This window comes from Stomoxys calcitrans, chromosome 3 (assembly GCF_963082655.1).
Source record: "Stomoxys calcitrans chromosome 3, idStoCalc2.1, whole genome shotgun sequence".
NCBI lineage: Eukaryota > Metazoa > Arthropoda > Insecta > Diptera > Muscidae > Stomoxys > Stomoxys calcitrans.
The window spans coordinates 44,738,775-44,752,518 of record NC_081554.1 but is presented as its reverse complement, the minus strand read 5'-3'; the positions used below and the strand labels follow the sequence as shown (position 1 = coordinate 44,752,518).

At 40.7% G+C, this 13,744-nt stretch overlaps 1 protein-coding gene across 1 annotated transcript in view; it reads right to left on the bottom strand.

The window, feature by feature from the left end:
- The window catches only part of LOC106090777 (uncharacterized), a 133,639-nt gene that overhangs the window by 38,171 nt on the left and 81,724 nt on the right, over positions 1–13,744 (bottom strand). The window contains exons 8-10 of the mRNA XM_059365442.1: positions 7,830–7,982; positions 7,683–7,764; positions 1,313–1,535 (exon numbers count right to left, since the gene is read on the bottom strand). Of these exons, the coding sequence (XP_059221425.1) occupies positions 1,313–1,535; positions 7,683–7,764; positions 7,830–7,982 (458 nt within the window). The remainder of the gene's footprint in view (positions 1–1,312; positions 1,536–7,682; positions 7,765–7,829; positions 7,983–13,744) is intronic.

Genomic DNA, 13,744 nt, shown 5'->3' with positions numbered 1-13,744 from the left:
TATTCGACGTTACTTTTTAGTTTTTAGAGCGTACAACAAGCCGATTACTGGCTTAGGTGTATGCCCATAGTGGCATGGGGCGGATTAAGACCTGCACCCTCTTTTCAACCTTACTTAACGTATATCAGGTTATAGCTCGATTAGGACCATAGTTAGCACGATTGTTTGAAGTCATAACAAACTGGGGTAATAATTCCGCTTTATAGACTTTGAAAAAGGCCGAGTCGTAGGATCGGTTTATATGACAGCTGTATAAGAACATGGATCGGTTTGGCCCATTTATAATCCCATCCGACCCATACTTATTAATAGCATTTGAACGACTTCTAACGCTGGCGACATTTGTGAGGTACTATGCCATATGAAAAAAATGGAATGGCAGCCATGCAGCCACTGCGGCACGTCGTTCGGACTCGGCTATAAAAAGGAGGCCCCTTAGCATTGAGCTTAAAATTGAATCGAACTGCATTTATTGATATGTGAGAAGTTTGCCCCTGTTCTGGAATGGAACGTTCATGGGGAAATTTGTATGTTTGTGCGAAAGTGCAAGTGTCTAGCTTTTTGCTCGATTTTGAAAGTCAGATAGACGGACACCATTGAATGTCAAGACGATGAAGAATGTACACACTTCGTTGGACCTCAGATCAAATCATCGATGAGGTTACAGGGTCCTGTGGGACAGGATATAAAAAATATTTTTTTTGAAACTTCATCCAACATAAAGTGTGGTATGGTACCTAAATACCATGATTGTACGAGTATGTAGCCATAAGCAGCTATCTTCCAATTGAACATTACGTTAGCCCCCAGTTGGGTTAGATTAGGCTAGATTTAAACCTAACCTAGCACCCAGATAGAACAACCTAGCCCCCGGATAGAACAACTCTTATTCAAGGTGGCTGAAATTTTGTATTAAAAATTAGATTATTACCTATGCGAAATTTGAAAGCTAGTCTCATTTATTTGGACAGACAGTATATCTCCCTCAAACTATAAAACAAATTTCCATTATGCTTACTTCCAATGTCCGTATATTAATAGTTTTGCAGCATGTATCTAAAAAAAGCACAAAACCTCCTTTTTGCTCTGTCTAGACATCAGACTCGATATACTCGTGGAAGTAAAAATATACTCGAAGTGTTGTCAAATTACATTGTAAGCAAACATATACGCCCCTTATTTGTTATTGATTGTCACTTTGGTTTATCTACGCATTTCAATCAATCTAAGTGAGTGCTTTTCTCAGTTTGCATGATTTTGTCAGCGCCATTTGACGATAAACTCCTCAAACATGTTGTATCTATGTACTTACCTTGAATTCACTGTTTGCCTTGTAAACCTTCCACTTATGCCATCAGCCATTGTGGCAGCAGCAGAACCATTACCACTGCCAACATTTGCTTTGGCAGGTGCATCAGTACTAACAATACTACCGCCACTGCTCGTGTAATTGCTATCAGAACTTCTTCCATCAACTGAAGAATCTGAGCATGAGTTGGGTATTATGCGTCGAGTACTGTAGATGGGGTATTCAACTGTAATGAGATGAGAGAAAATTTTGAATGGATTATTAAATTGCGTCGAAGATCTATTAAATAAAAATGAAATTGTTGCATTTTGTTTGTTTGTTAGTTGGTTTGTTTGTTCCGAATGGACTCAAAACAGGCGATTTTCTGATATCTGAAGGGTAAAAGGGAGGGACCCTCCCCCTTTCACGAATTTTCAAAACGCCCGATCCTCTAGATGTATGTACCGATATAAGCGAAATTTTGTACGCCCCTTTTGATAAACCTAAAATACAAAGTTTGTATAAAATCTGGAGGACGCTCCCCCCCCCCCCCAAAACCCACACCAATGGTCATGTTTGTCGATTGGGACAATATGGGTATCGAAACAAGTAGAAGGGGAAAAGGAAGGGACCCTCCCCCTTTCACGAATTTTAAAAAACGCCCGATCCTGTAGATGTATGTACCGATTGAAGCGAAATTTTGTACGCCCCTTATGATAAACCAAAAATACAAAGTTTGTGTAAAATCTGGAGGACGCTCCCCCCCAAAACCCACACCAACGGTCATGTTTGTCGATTGGGACAATATGGGTATCAAAACAAGTAGAAGCGTGCTAAGTTCGGCCGCGACGAATCCTATATACCCTCCACCATGGATCGCATTTGTCAAGTTCTTTGCCCGGTATCTCTTTATAGGCAAACAAAGGATAATGGATAAGAATTTTTTATGCTAATGGAGCTATGTCAGGTTAGAAATCGCTTCGGGCCTGATGTCAAAGACAGCATTAGATCCCATTGTGCAAAATTTCAATCAAATTGGATAAGAATTTCGCCCTAGAGGGACATAAGAAGTAAAATCGGTTTGTATGATGGGTATGTCAGGTTATAGACTGATTCACACCATATTTGGCACGTATATTAGAGGGCACATAGAGTGTCACTGTGCTACTCATCTAAATCTGATAAAAATTCCGCTCTCTAGAGGCTCAAGAAGTAAAATCGGGTTCGATCGGTTAATATGGGAGCTATATCAGACCATATTTGGCACGTTTGTTAGATGTCATTGATACAGTGACTGTGCCAAATTTAAGCAAAATCGCATAAGAATTGCACCCTCTAGAGGCTGAAGAAGTAAAATCGGGAGATCGGTTTACATGGGAGTGCATCCATTAAATGCCATAGAAGACGCCATAGTACAAAATTCCTGCTAAATACGATAAGAATTGCGCCCTCTAGAGGCTGAAGAAGTCAGGTCGGTTTACATGGGAGCTATATCAGGTTTTAAACCAATTCAAACCATACTTGGCACGTAAGTTATAGGTCATTGGTAAAATCATTGTGTAAAATCGGACAAGAATTGCGCCCTCTAGAGGCTCAAGAAGTAAAATCTGGAGACCGGTTTATATGGGAGCTTTATCTAAATATGGAACGATATGGCCCATTTACAATCCCAAACGACCTACACTAATAAGAAGTAAAATCGGGAGATTAACATGCTTTCCACAGATAGACACACAGACGGACATGGCTAGATCGACTTCGGTCGCAGATCAAAATTTCGAGGTGTTACAAACGGAAAGACGACATTAGTATAATCCCATCCTATGGTGGACTGTATACAAATTAAGGTATTGAAGCAATTTTTTTCAATAAAGACTAGTCAATAAAAATACTACTAGACAAGAGGTAAGCATGTCCGCAAATGACTCTGGATGGAAATCTAGGTGCGAACATCAGAAAATTTTTCAGCGATGGTTATTCCTTTACTAATGCTGGCTACATTTGTAAGGTATCCTGCCATATTAAAACTTCTCTACCAGGTGATGTCGCTATGCGGCGCGCCGTTCGGACTCGGCATACAGGTAGGTCACTTGTCATTGAGCTTAAAACATTAATCGGACTGCACTCATCGATATGAGAGAAGTATCCCTGGTTCCTTTATGGAATGTTAATGGGAAATTTAGTAGGAATTGTGAGCACTATCCAGCAAAAAAGAATTTTGAAAATCGGACCACAAATAAAGATTGGGCAGCCCGAACAATTTTTCGAAATATCGAGGGGCCTGCCAAAAGGCGCCCGGATAAGCTAGGGCCTAGGAAGATTTGCACACAAACTCGCTAAAACCTTAGCTCTTACCATTTAAATTGTACCAGTATCATTATTACGATTTATGATGGGATGCATAAACATTTTGTTCACTTTCAGGTATCTAATTTCGCCAACAATAGCCCGTATTGTATTTTCAGGCAAATCACACTATTACGCTTGAACTCCATCACGAATAACTTAGTTATACCCACCACCATAGGATGGGGGTATACTAATCTAGTCATTCCGTTTGTAACAACTCGAAATATTCGCCAAAGACCCCATAAAGTTTATATATTCTTGATCTTCTCGACATTCTGAGTCGATCTAGCCATGTCCGTCAGTCTGTCGAAATCACGACAGAGGTCGAACGCGTAAAACTAGCTGCTTGAAAATTTGCACAGATACATAACATTGATGCAGATCGTTGGGGACCGCAAATGGGTTATATTGGTTCAGATTTAGATATAGCTCCCATATAAACCGATCTCCCGATTCGACTTCTTGGGCCCCTGAAAGCCACAATATTTGTCCGATTTGGCTGAAATTTTTTTTTGCACGTAGTTTTTTGTTATGACTTTTAACAATTGTGTCAAGTACGGTTCAAATCGGTCAAGAACCTGATATAGCTCCCATATAAACCGATCTCCCGATTTGACTTCTTGAGCCCCTGGAAGCTTCCATTTTTGTCCGATTTAGGTAAAAATTTGCATGTGGTGTTCTGCTACGACTTCCAATAACTGTGCCAAGCACGGTCCAAATCGGTCTAAATACTGATATAGCTCCCATATAAGACGAACTCCCGATTTGACTTCTTACGTTCCTACAAGCAGCAATTTTTGTCGGATTAAACGGTCAAGAACGTGATATAGCTTCCATATAAATCGATCTCCCGATTTGACTTCTTGAGCCCATGAAAGCTTAAATTTTTGTCCGATTTAGGTAAAATTTTGCATGTGGTGTTCTGTTATGACTTCTAATAACTAATATAGCTCCCATATAAACCGATATACCGATTTGACTTTTTTAACTCCAGGAAACTGCAATTTTTGTCCGATTTGGCTTAAATTTTGCAGATAGATTTCTATTATGACTTCCAACAACTATGCTAAATCGGTCCAAATCGGTTTATTAGCTGAGTTCCAATACCAACCGATCTGCAAATTTGACTTCTTGAGCGCTTACAAGCCCCAATTTTTGTCCGATTTTTCTGAAATTTGGCACGTAGTGTTCTGTTATGACTTTCAACAACTGTGTCTAGTAGGGTCCAAATCTGTCTATAACCTGATATTGCTCCCATAGAAACCCATCTCCCAATTTGACTTCTTGAGTCCTTACAAGCCGCAATTTTTGTCGGATTTAGCTGACATTTTGCATGCAATGTTCTGTTTCAACTGTGCCAAGTACGGTCCAAATCAGTTTATAACCTGATATAGCTCCCATATAAACTGGTCTCTCGATTATCCTTGCTCGGTTTCTAGAAGCTTTAATTTTTGCTGGTTTGAAAGAAGTTTGGCATGTAGAATAAAATTATGCCCTTCAAATAAATTTAAGTTAGGCTAGTTTGAAAAGAGGGTGCGGATATTAATCCGCCCCATGCCACTATGGACATACACCTAAGCCAGTAATCGGCTTGTTGTGCGCTCTAAATACAAAACAAAAGTAACCTCGAGAAAGAAAATCTAAGTTAGGAATTCCGTGCTACTTACAAAATCCTTAATTGTTTTCCATGCCACTTCTCTAGGTTGATTCATGTCTGGGCTGTGTCCCCACCTAAGTGCCGGTATTTGTTAGACGCGAAAGCCGGACAATGACAAAGGAAATGCTCCAATGTCTCATCATCTTCCTAGCATGCCCTACACTTGCTATCACTTGCAGCACCGATTTTATTGTACATAAGTGAGCTCGTAGTACTATGTGTCCCGTCATGATAGCAATAGCTATACTGACCTCCTTCTTACTTCCTTTCAGTAATAGCCTCGTCTTCTCACAATTTGGATCCCCCCATAGTATTTTCGCCGTCCTACCAACCGTTTCGCTGTTCCACAGGGTTGCATGCGTATTCGTCGCCCACTCCCTTAACTCGGACTACGTTGACTCGAAAGGCTTCGGGTTAACCAAGTTTATAGACGACAGACCTCTGGGCTTCACCGCCAAATCCTCTGCCCTTTTATTTCCCCATACTCCGTTATGGCCCGGCACACAAACGATGCGGATTTTGCCATTCTCAGAGAAGGCGTTAATCACCTTTTTACACTGCAAGACTGTTCGTGACCTCACCGTCCTGGTTGTTATTACCCTTGTGGTCTGTTTACTGTCCGTAAAGATGTTCACACTCGACGTCCTCGCTTTAGTATCACACCATCTCACGCATTCCGTGATCGTCCGGAACTCCGCCTTTAGGTCCGTATTATGATCAGTCAGTCTAAAACAAATCTCCGTCCCTGGATGCTCAATGTAGACCCCCAGGCCCACTTTGTCCTCTTGCGTTGATCCATCCGTGTAACATAATCTTTCAGATGGCAATACTAGGGTCCCGTCAATCCAAGACTGTGCCGCTGGCAGCTGTGCCTCGCACTTGACTTCAAGGTTCATCTCAAGTATCCAATCGGAAATCTCTTTCCTTCCTTCCAGGTTTCCTATCGTCGTCTCGATTAAACCGCGATGGTATGAGCTGCTCCCATCCTCAATCCACTCTCCACTCTCCCATCACATTTAAGTCTCATAGCCGCAGTAGCTGCCTCACACTTAACTTGCATGTCAATTGGTCCTGGGCTAAATCTTGGGAACCCACCACCATGCAAATGCAAATTTTGCCCATGAACATTCCACTAAGGAACAGGGGCAAACTTCTCACATATCAATAATTGCAGTTCGATTCACGTTTAAACTCAATGATAAGGGGCCTCCTTTTTATGACCGAGTCCGAATGGCGTACCGCAGTGCGACATCTCTTTAGAGAGAAATTTTACATGGCATACTACCTCAAAAATGTTGCCAGAATTAGGAGGGGAAAACCAACGCTGAAAATTTTTTTTTATGGTCTCACCAGGATTCGAACCCACGCGTTCAGCGGTATAGGCGGACATACTAACCTCTGCGCTACGATGGCCTCCACCCACCACCATAGAATCTGCTAAAAATTTATATAAACTAATAATTAAATTTTTAGCAGATTCCATGGTGGTGGGTGGAGGCCATCGTAGCGCAGAGGTTAGCATGACCGCCTATGATGCTGAACGCCTGGGTTCGAATCCTGGCGAGACCATCAGAAAAAAATTTTGAGCGTTTGGCCCTGTTCCTTAGTGGAATGTTCATGGGGAAAATTTTCATTTGCATGGTGGTGGGTTCCCAAGATTTGGCTCTGCCAAACTAAGCACGGTTTTATTTGCTCAGGCTTATAGGGGTAATTAACAAAGCATTAAATTTTTTTTTATATATATTTTTGTAATTTAACTACCAGTTTTGTTTAATGGCCGTTTTTATTGTTCTCATTGCATTATTTCTCATGGTTGATAGTTAGGTGATTTTGGGGATTGGAAAGGTCTACCGATACAACTATTTATATATTTACTTGCTTAACACACACACACAAACACACAAACACACACACACACACACACACACACACACACACACACACACACACACACACACACACACAAACACACACACACACAAAGCTTTTTGAATCTCTCACTCACGTAAAATATTCCACTATGATTTACTAAAGCAAATTCTAAGTAATGTCGTTAGTTTTTTTAAAACTCATTTCCAAACTGCATTTATGCTACGATTTTTAAAATTGCCTAAATAGGTATTTTGTTGCTCAAAATCGTTTATCGTTTCAGTTTTTGTTTTAAAATTGACACAAAATCAATACCACCAGAGGCACTTTAACCTCACCCAATGCAAAAGCGGACTAAGGCGACATACAGACAAATGTTAAGGAATGTTTCGGTTAAAGGTTCAAGGCATTGGTTGTTAGGTCAACAGTGCTACAGCAACAAATAAACAAACCAATAACAACAAAATAACAACAATATTTTTTATAATATTGGCATATTATGCCGCATAAATTACTTACCATTTGATTTTTTCGATGAGAATCCATAATTGTAAGGATTTGAGGCGAAAACATGATGAAAATTGTAACCTGAATTGTCATCCTGCAAGAGAGAAATACAAAAATCCTATTAAGTTCAGTGTCTATTTTTCACTTTTTATTTATTACCCATTTGAAAAAATTGGCCGGCACTAAATTGTACAGGGGATAATTGTTGTAGATATCCAACATTTTACTTTTATTGGTAAAATATTGATCGGTTAAAAATGGTAAAACCATTAGAAAATTCGTCAAGAACAGAGCTTGATTTTTTTCCTGATGAAAAAATCAATCTGCGCTAATTACTTTTCAGTTTTTATTGCCCCTAGCAAGGGATAATTTCACTTTGTTTTCGACTATATGGTCTGTAATAATGGCGGTAGTCCTTTACCCTAACACTGATGAAACTCAACTGTTTGCTGCATTTGCATGGCGACTTATTTTGCTTATGGACACGCTCAAATAATGACAGTCATAGTATAGGCCACCAATTGGTAGTCGCTTTCATGCCGCCCATTGTTGCTGCATACTGGTTATTTCCCAGAAAAACAAAAAACTACAAATAGTAAGGTAGACAAGTCGTATAGTTTCACATTAGGCCATATCGCAATGCTGTAGAATGTGTTATACCAATCATCCCGTTTACGATATGGGAGAATAATCATTGTCCAAGTATACGTTTTCGACTCCACAAAATATTTATACATATGAAATTGGATAAAAGAAACGCTTGGTTTCACTTATCCGCAATTTTCATTTTAGCGTAGTTCGGATAAGAGAAATTTGTTTGCAGTTAAGCGTTATAAGCAAAAGTTCAAGCGAATTTTCACGTTAACGTAGTAATTACGCATGAAATAACCGGGTTGAAAAAGATTAAGAGTCTAAGAGTCATATATCATGTTTTTGCGAATTTTATTGATGACGCGAAATTTTAAAATTCTAGATAGTTGCACATATCAATAAATTTTTCACCTATGCGGTTTTAGTTTCCTATAAAAACAGAATTTGAGGTGTAAAAACATATTCGAATTGGCGGTATTTTCAGTTAAGCGATTTTCACTTAAGCGAATTGCATTGAATAATACAAAATATAAATGGTTATTTTCAACAAGTTTCGCTTAAACGAGATTTTTCACTTAAGCGTATTACAGACCAACACCCGCAGCTTACACAGTTGTCACGGATAAAATGTGCTACGCAAGGATCGCTAAAGGAATGGAGGCGAAGGTTTGGCCTTCGTGATACACCATTCCGTGAAGTATAGACCAATCTCACCTGTGCCTGGCGCTAGTGACCCCTACATGGAATGCATGGGGATAGCAGTCAAGACCGGTACTGCCGAGATTGAGATAAACAACGTGGTAGCGGTGTTCCAATTAACGGCCAGGCTTACGAGGAGTTGCAGCAGCTCGCCAGACATTTCCATTGCATTCCCTGATCTCTTGAGTGACGAAACCTGGCAAACCGTCATTACTTTGGGATCGTATCACCTCCCCATAATTCTCACTATCGACCAACCACCCGTCTTCATAAGCTCTTAGCGCCGAACGTTTATCAATCAAAAGAATGACGATTGGGCTGGCTTCAGAGAGTATACTAATAGCCGCTTCAGTGAACTGCCACCCCCCTTGGATGTGCTAGTTGCCGAGAGGAAATTCCGAGACATCATTAACAAAGTAGCCGCTCGCTTTATACCAGCCGGTCGAATACCCCAAGTGCGGCCCAATTTCCCTTTGCAAGCACCGGTACATGCAGACGAGCGTGATGGGATTCATTGCACAGACCCCACCAACCCCAGAATCAGCGAGTTGAATCTGGAAATTAACAAAGCAGTCAACGAACAGAAGCAGAATTTGTGGCTGGAACACTTGGAGCAATGTAAATTAGGCACCGGTTTAGGCAAGCTGTAATCTACTGTTAAGTCACTCTCGAAACCCGGTAGACGGGATGATAGGACCTCAGTCACTTTTGGCGAAGAAACCGTGATTGATCCGAAGAGGTGCGCCAGGTTTTTCTATTTATTGTGCATCCCGAAAGTAACTGTGCTCGGAGAAGAGCCGCACGTCATATCCGTGGTCTACGAGTCGATGAGCAGCCATCTCAATTTGCCGTGGACTAAGTTACGAATGTCATCTGTGGCGCCAAATCATCCAAGGCGTTGGGACCCGACGGAATCTCTACACTAATGCTGAAAAATCTGAATCAACCTGGAGTCGAGTAGCTTACGAGAGTCCTCAACCTGTCTTTGAACACTCTTACATCGTAGCACCCGATATCTGGAAGATGGGTAGAGTGATCCCGCTACTGATCACTGCCCCCTGTTCCTTACTGAAATGTTCATGGGCAAAATTTGCATTTGATCGCGCTACTGAAACCTGAAAAGGATCCGAGTTTGGAGAGTCGTACAGACCGATCTCCCTACTCTCACCAATAGCAAAGACGCTTGAGGGACTACTCCTCCCGAGAGAATCCTCCTCTCTGGAGAATTTCCATTTGCCGATCATCAGCATGGATTTCGAAGACTGTATACCATCACCTCCTCCTCATTATAGGACGTGGTGATAGGACGGTCCATGTGATAGGACCGTCCTCGTGGCACTCGACCTAACAAAGGCATTCGGCACGGTCAGTCTTGCCAAACTCTTTGAGGACATCGTCAACTCATCCCTCCAGCCAGGCCTGCAACTCTGGGTCGCGAATTATCTGTGTGGTCGCCAGTCATTTGTGGAATTTTGGGCTAAGAAGTCGAAACACCATATAGTGAAACAGGGAGTTCTCTAAGGCGCAGTGATGTTTCCGGCACTCTACCTATCCTCCATTCCAACCACTCCAGACCGAATAGAGATCGTATCATATGTAGACGATTGTTCGATCATGTCATCAGACCCCCGACCCATAAATTACATCTGTGATAGGTTGAACATCTTTCTCAACGAACTTGCTCCTTATTTCACTGCAAGAAAATTGAAGATATCTGCCACCAAATTTTCAGGCACATTGTTCACTACACACACGTATGAGGAGAGTAGGGAACCGAAAGTGATGGTCGAGGTAGGTTGAACATCTTTCTCAACGAACTTGCCTCATATTTCGCAACAAGAAATTTGATGATATTCGCCACCAAATCTTTAGCCACATTTTTCACTACATACACGCATGAGGTGCGTAGGGTACTGAAAGTGATGGTCGACGGAGTAACAATTCCGACTACAAGTGTCCCAAAATACTTGGAGTCAAATTTGACAGCTCTTACAAAATTTCCCTACAAGCCACAGCAATTTTGTCTAAAGTAAAAACAAGGTCCTCAAGTCACTTGCCGTCAGCAATTGACAAAAAAACCTTGTTGACAACGCATAAAGCAATTGGCCGAATGGTGTTGAGTTATGCAGCGCAAGTGTTGTTCCGCCAGCTTTGTGACACGCAGTGGAATAATATACAGATCTGTCAGAATACCGCCCTTCGAACTGTGACAGGCTGTCTCCTCAGTTCTCACGTGGATCACCTCCATCAGGAGACAAAGATATTAACCGTGCGAAGACATAACTACATGCTGTCTAAGCGACACCTTCTGGGATGTTATCGCAGAGACCATCCAAATCATCATAATGTGGATAGGTATTCACCGTCCAGAAGCCTTAAGGTAGATCTACAAGATCTAGAGCGTGAGGTCCAGCGCTACAAGCGAAAACCTCTAGATCAAGCAGCATATCAAGCGGGCCAAGACAACATTCATGCAGACACTCTAGCAGATGCGGTAAATAGCTACCGGGTGAATGTGGTCTTTGGAGAACGTTCGCCTGCCATTGCACCTGAAGAAATTGACCTCCCCGGCAAATCTGAGTATTTCTCGCCCAATTGCCATCCAGCAGATGCAGCCGCCTCAATTGCTTCAAAGCAAGGATTGATGCTAACGTGCAAGATGTATGTCCCGATTGTGACCAGGGACCACACGACACACGTCACCTGTTTAATTGCCTAGCCAGACCCACTCATCTCAGACCCAGATCCCTCTGGACGCACCCCATCTTAGTCGCAGAGTTCTTGGATCTGGACACTCAAAAGAATCAAGCAGACGAAAGATAGAACAAATCACACAAAAGTTATGCGGATTCGACCGTCTACGGTTGATTGTCGTAAAATTTGTAGACAATTTAGCGATATCGTTGAATCTGTCTGTTGTATCTGTCCGAAGTTTGTTGACTTTTAATTTTTATCGAATATTTCCTTAAAACGATATGGCCTAATATACAACACCAAGCAGCGGCAAGGGTCATATGTATACCATACACATGCATACACACTCATATATTTTACTGCGTTTTGTTTATTATGTGTTCTCATTTGAAGAGAACTGAAGACACAGGACATTAGCAGTGCTCTCACTCTCTGTGGTATATCCAATGCTTCCTTTTCAGGTTTATTAACAATTTAAATTTGTTAGTGATTTGTTCATTCGAATATTTTCAGAGACCCAACGTAAATACACGGATCTATACAAAAGGACTTTTATGACTAGAATTCAGGTGGTAAGTTTCTTGGCTTTAATAATGAAATTTCAAATGCAAACGTTTATATAAAAAAATATAAAGTTTTTCGGCTCATGTGTTTATGAAAACAGATATGGAGTTATTAAAAGCATATATCGGGGTTCCCAATAAGAACTTGGCAACTTTATTTTTATACCCATCACCATAGGACAGGGGGTATATTCATTCGTTTTGTAACACACGTAACACGTTTTGTATATACCCTACTAAGTATATATATTTCGGTTCGTTGTAAAATTCAAAGACAATTTAACGATGTCCGTCTGTCCGTCAGTTATAATAACGCTACAGTCTTTATTATACCCTACACCACTACTGTGGTACAGGGTATTATAACTTAGTGAATTAGTTTGTAACAGATAGAGAAGAGAGATAGACCCATTGATAAGTATACTGATCCTCAGAATCACTTTCTGATTCTTCTGATTTAGCTATGTCCGTCTGTCTGTCTGTCCGTCCGTCTGTCTGTCCATGTTAATTTGGGTACAAAGTACAGGTTGCAGTTTTCATTCGATCGTCTTCAAATTTGGTATGGGCATGTTTTTCGGCCTAGAGACGAAGCCTATTGAAATTGGAAAAAAACAATTCAAATTTGGATATAGCTCTCATCTATTGGGTTGCCCAAAAAGTAATTGCGGATTTTTCATATAGTGGCGTTGACAAATTTTTTCACAGCTTGTGACTCTGTAATTGCATTCTTTCTTCTGTCAGTTATCAGCTGTTACTTTTAGCTTGCTTTAGAAAAAAAGTGTAAAAAAAGTATATTTGATTAAAGTTCATTCAAAGATTTATTAAAAATGCATTTACTTTCTTTTAAAAAATCCGCAATTACTTTTTGGGCAACCCAATATATGTTTGTCCGATTTGCAGTAATACTTCAATAAAATGGTCAGTTGTTAACCGATTCTCTCAAAATTTGGCAGGATGGATTTTCTTATGACTCCCGACATTACCGGTTAATTTCATATAAATCGGTTCAGAATGGGAAGTAGCTCCCATGTATATATTCGTCCGATTTGCAGTAATAATGCAATAAAATGGTCATTTGTTAACCGATTCTTTAGAAATTGGTTAGGAAGGATTTTCTCTTGACTCTCGACATTACTGGTGAATTTCATGGAAATCGGTTCAGATTTAGATATAGCTCTCATATATATATATCGCCCGATTTTTTCCCCTAGAGCCATTGCAAGCGCATTTATTGATGAATCTTCCCAAAACTTCGTACAACACTTTCTTCGACGACTGTGACAATATCTGAGAAGTTTGCTCGAAATCGGTTCAGTTTTAGATATAGCTCCCATATATATGTTCGTCCGATTTGCAGTAATATTGCAATAAAATGGTCTTTTGTTAACCGATTCTCTCGACATTCGGCAGTAAGGATTTTCTAATGACTCTCGATATTACTGGAGAACTACATAGAAATCGGCTTAGATTTAGATATAGCTGTCATATATGTATATCGCCAGATTTTCACCCCAAGAGCCGCTGCAA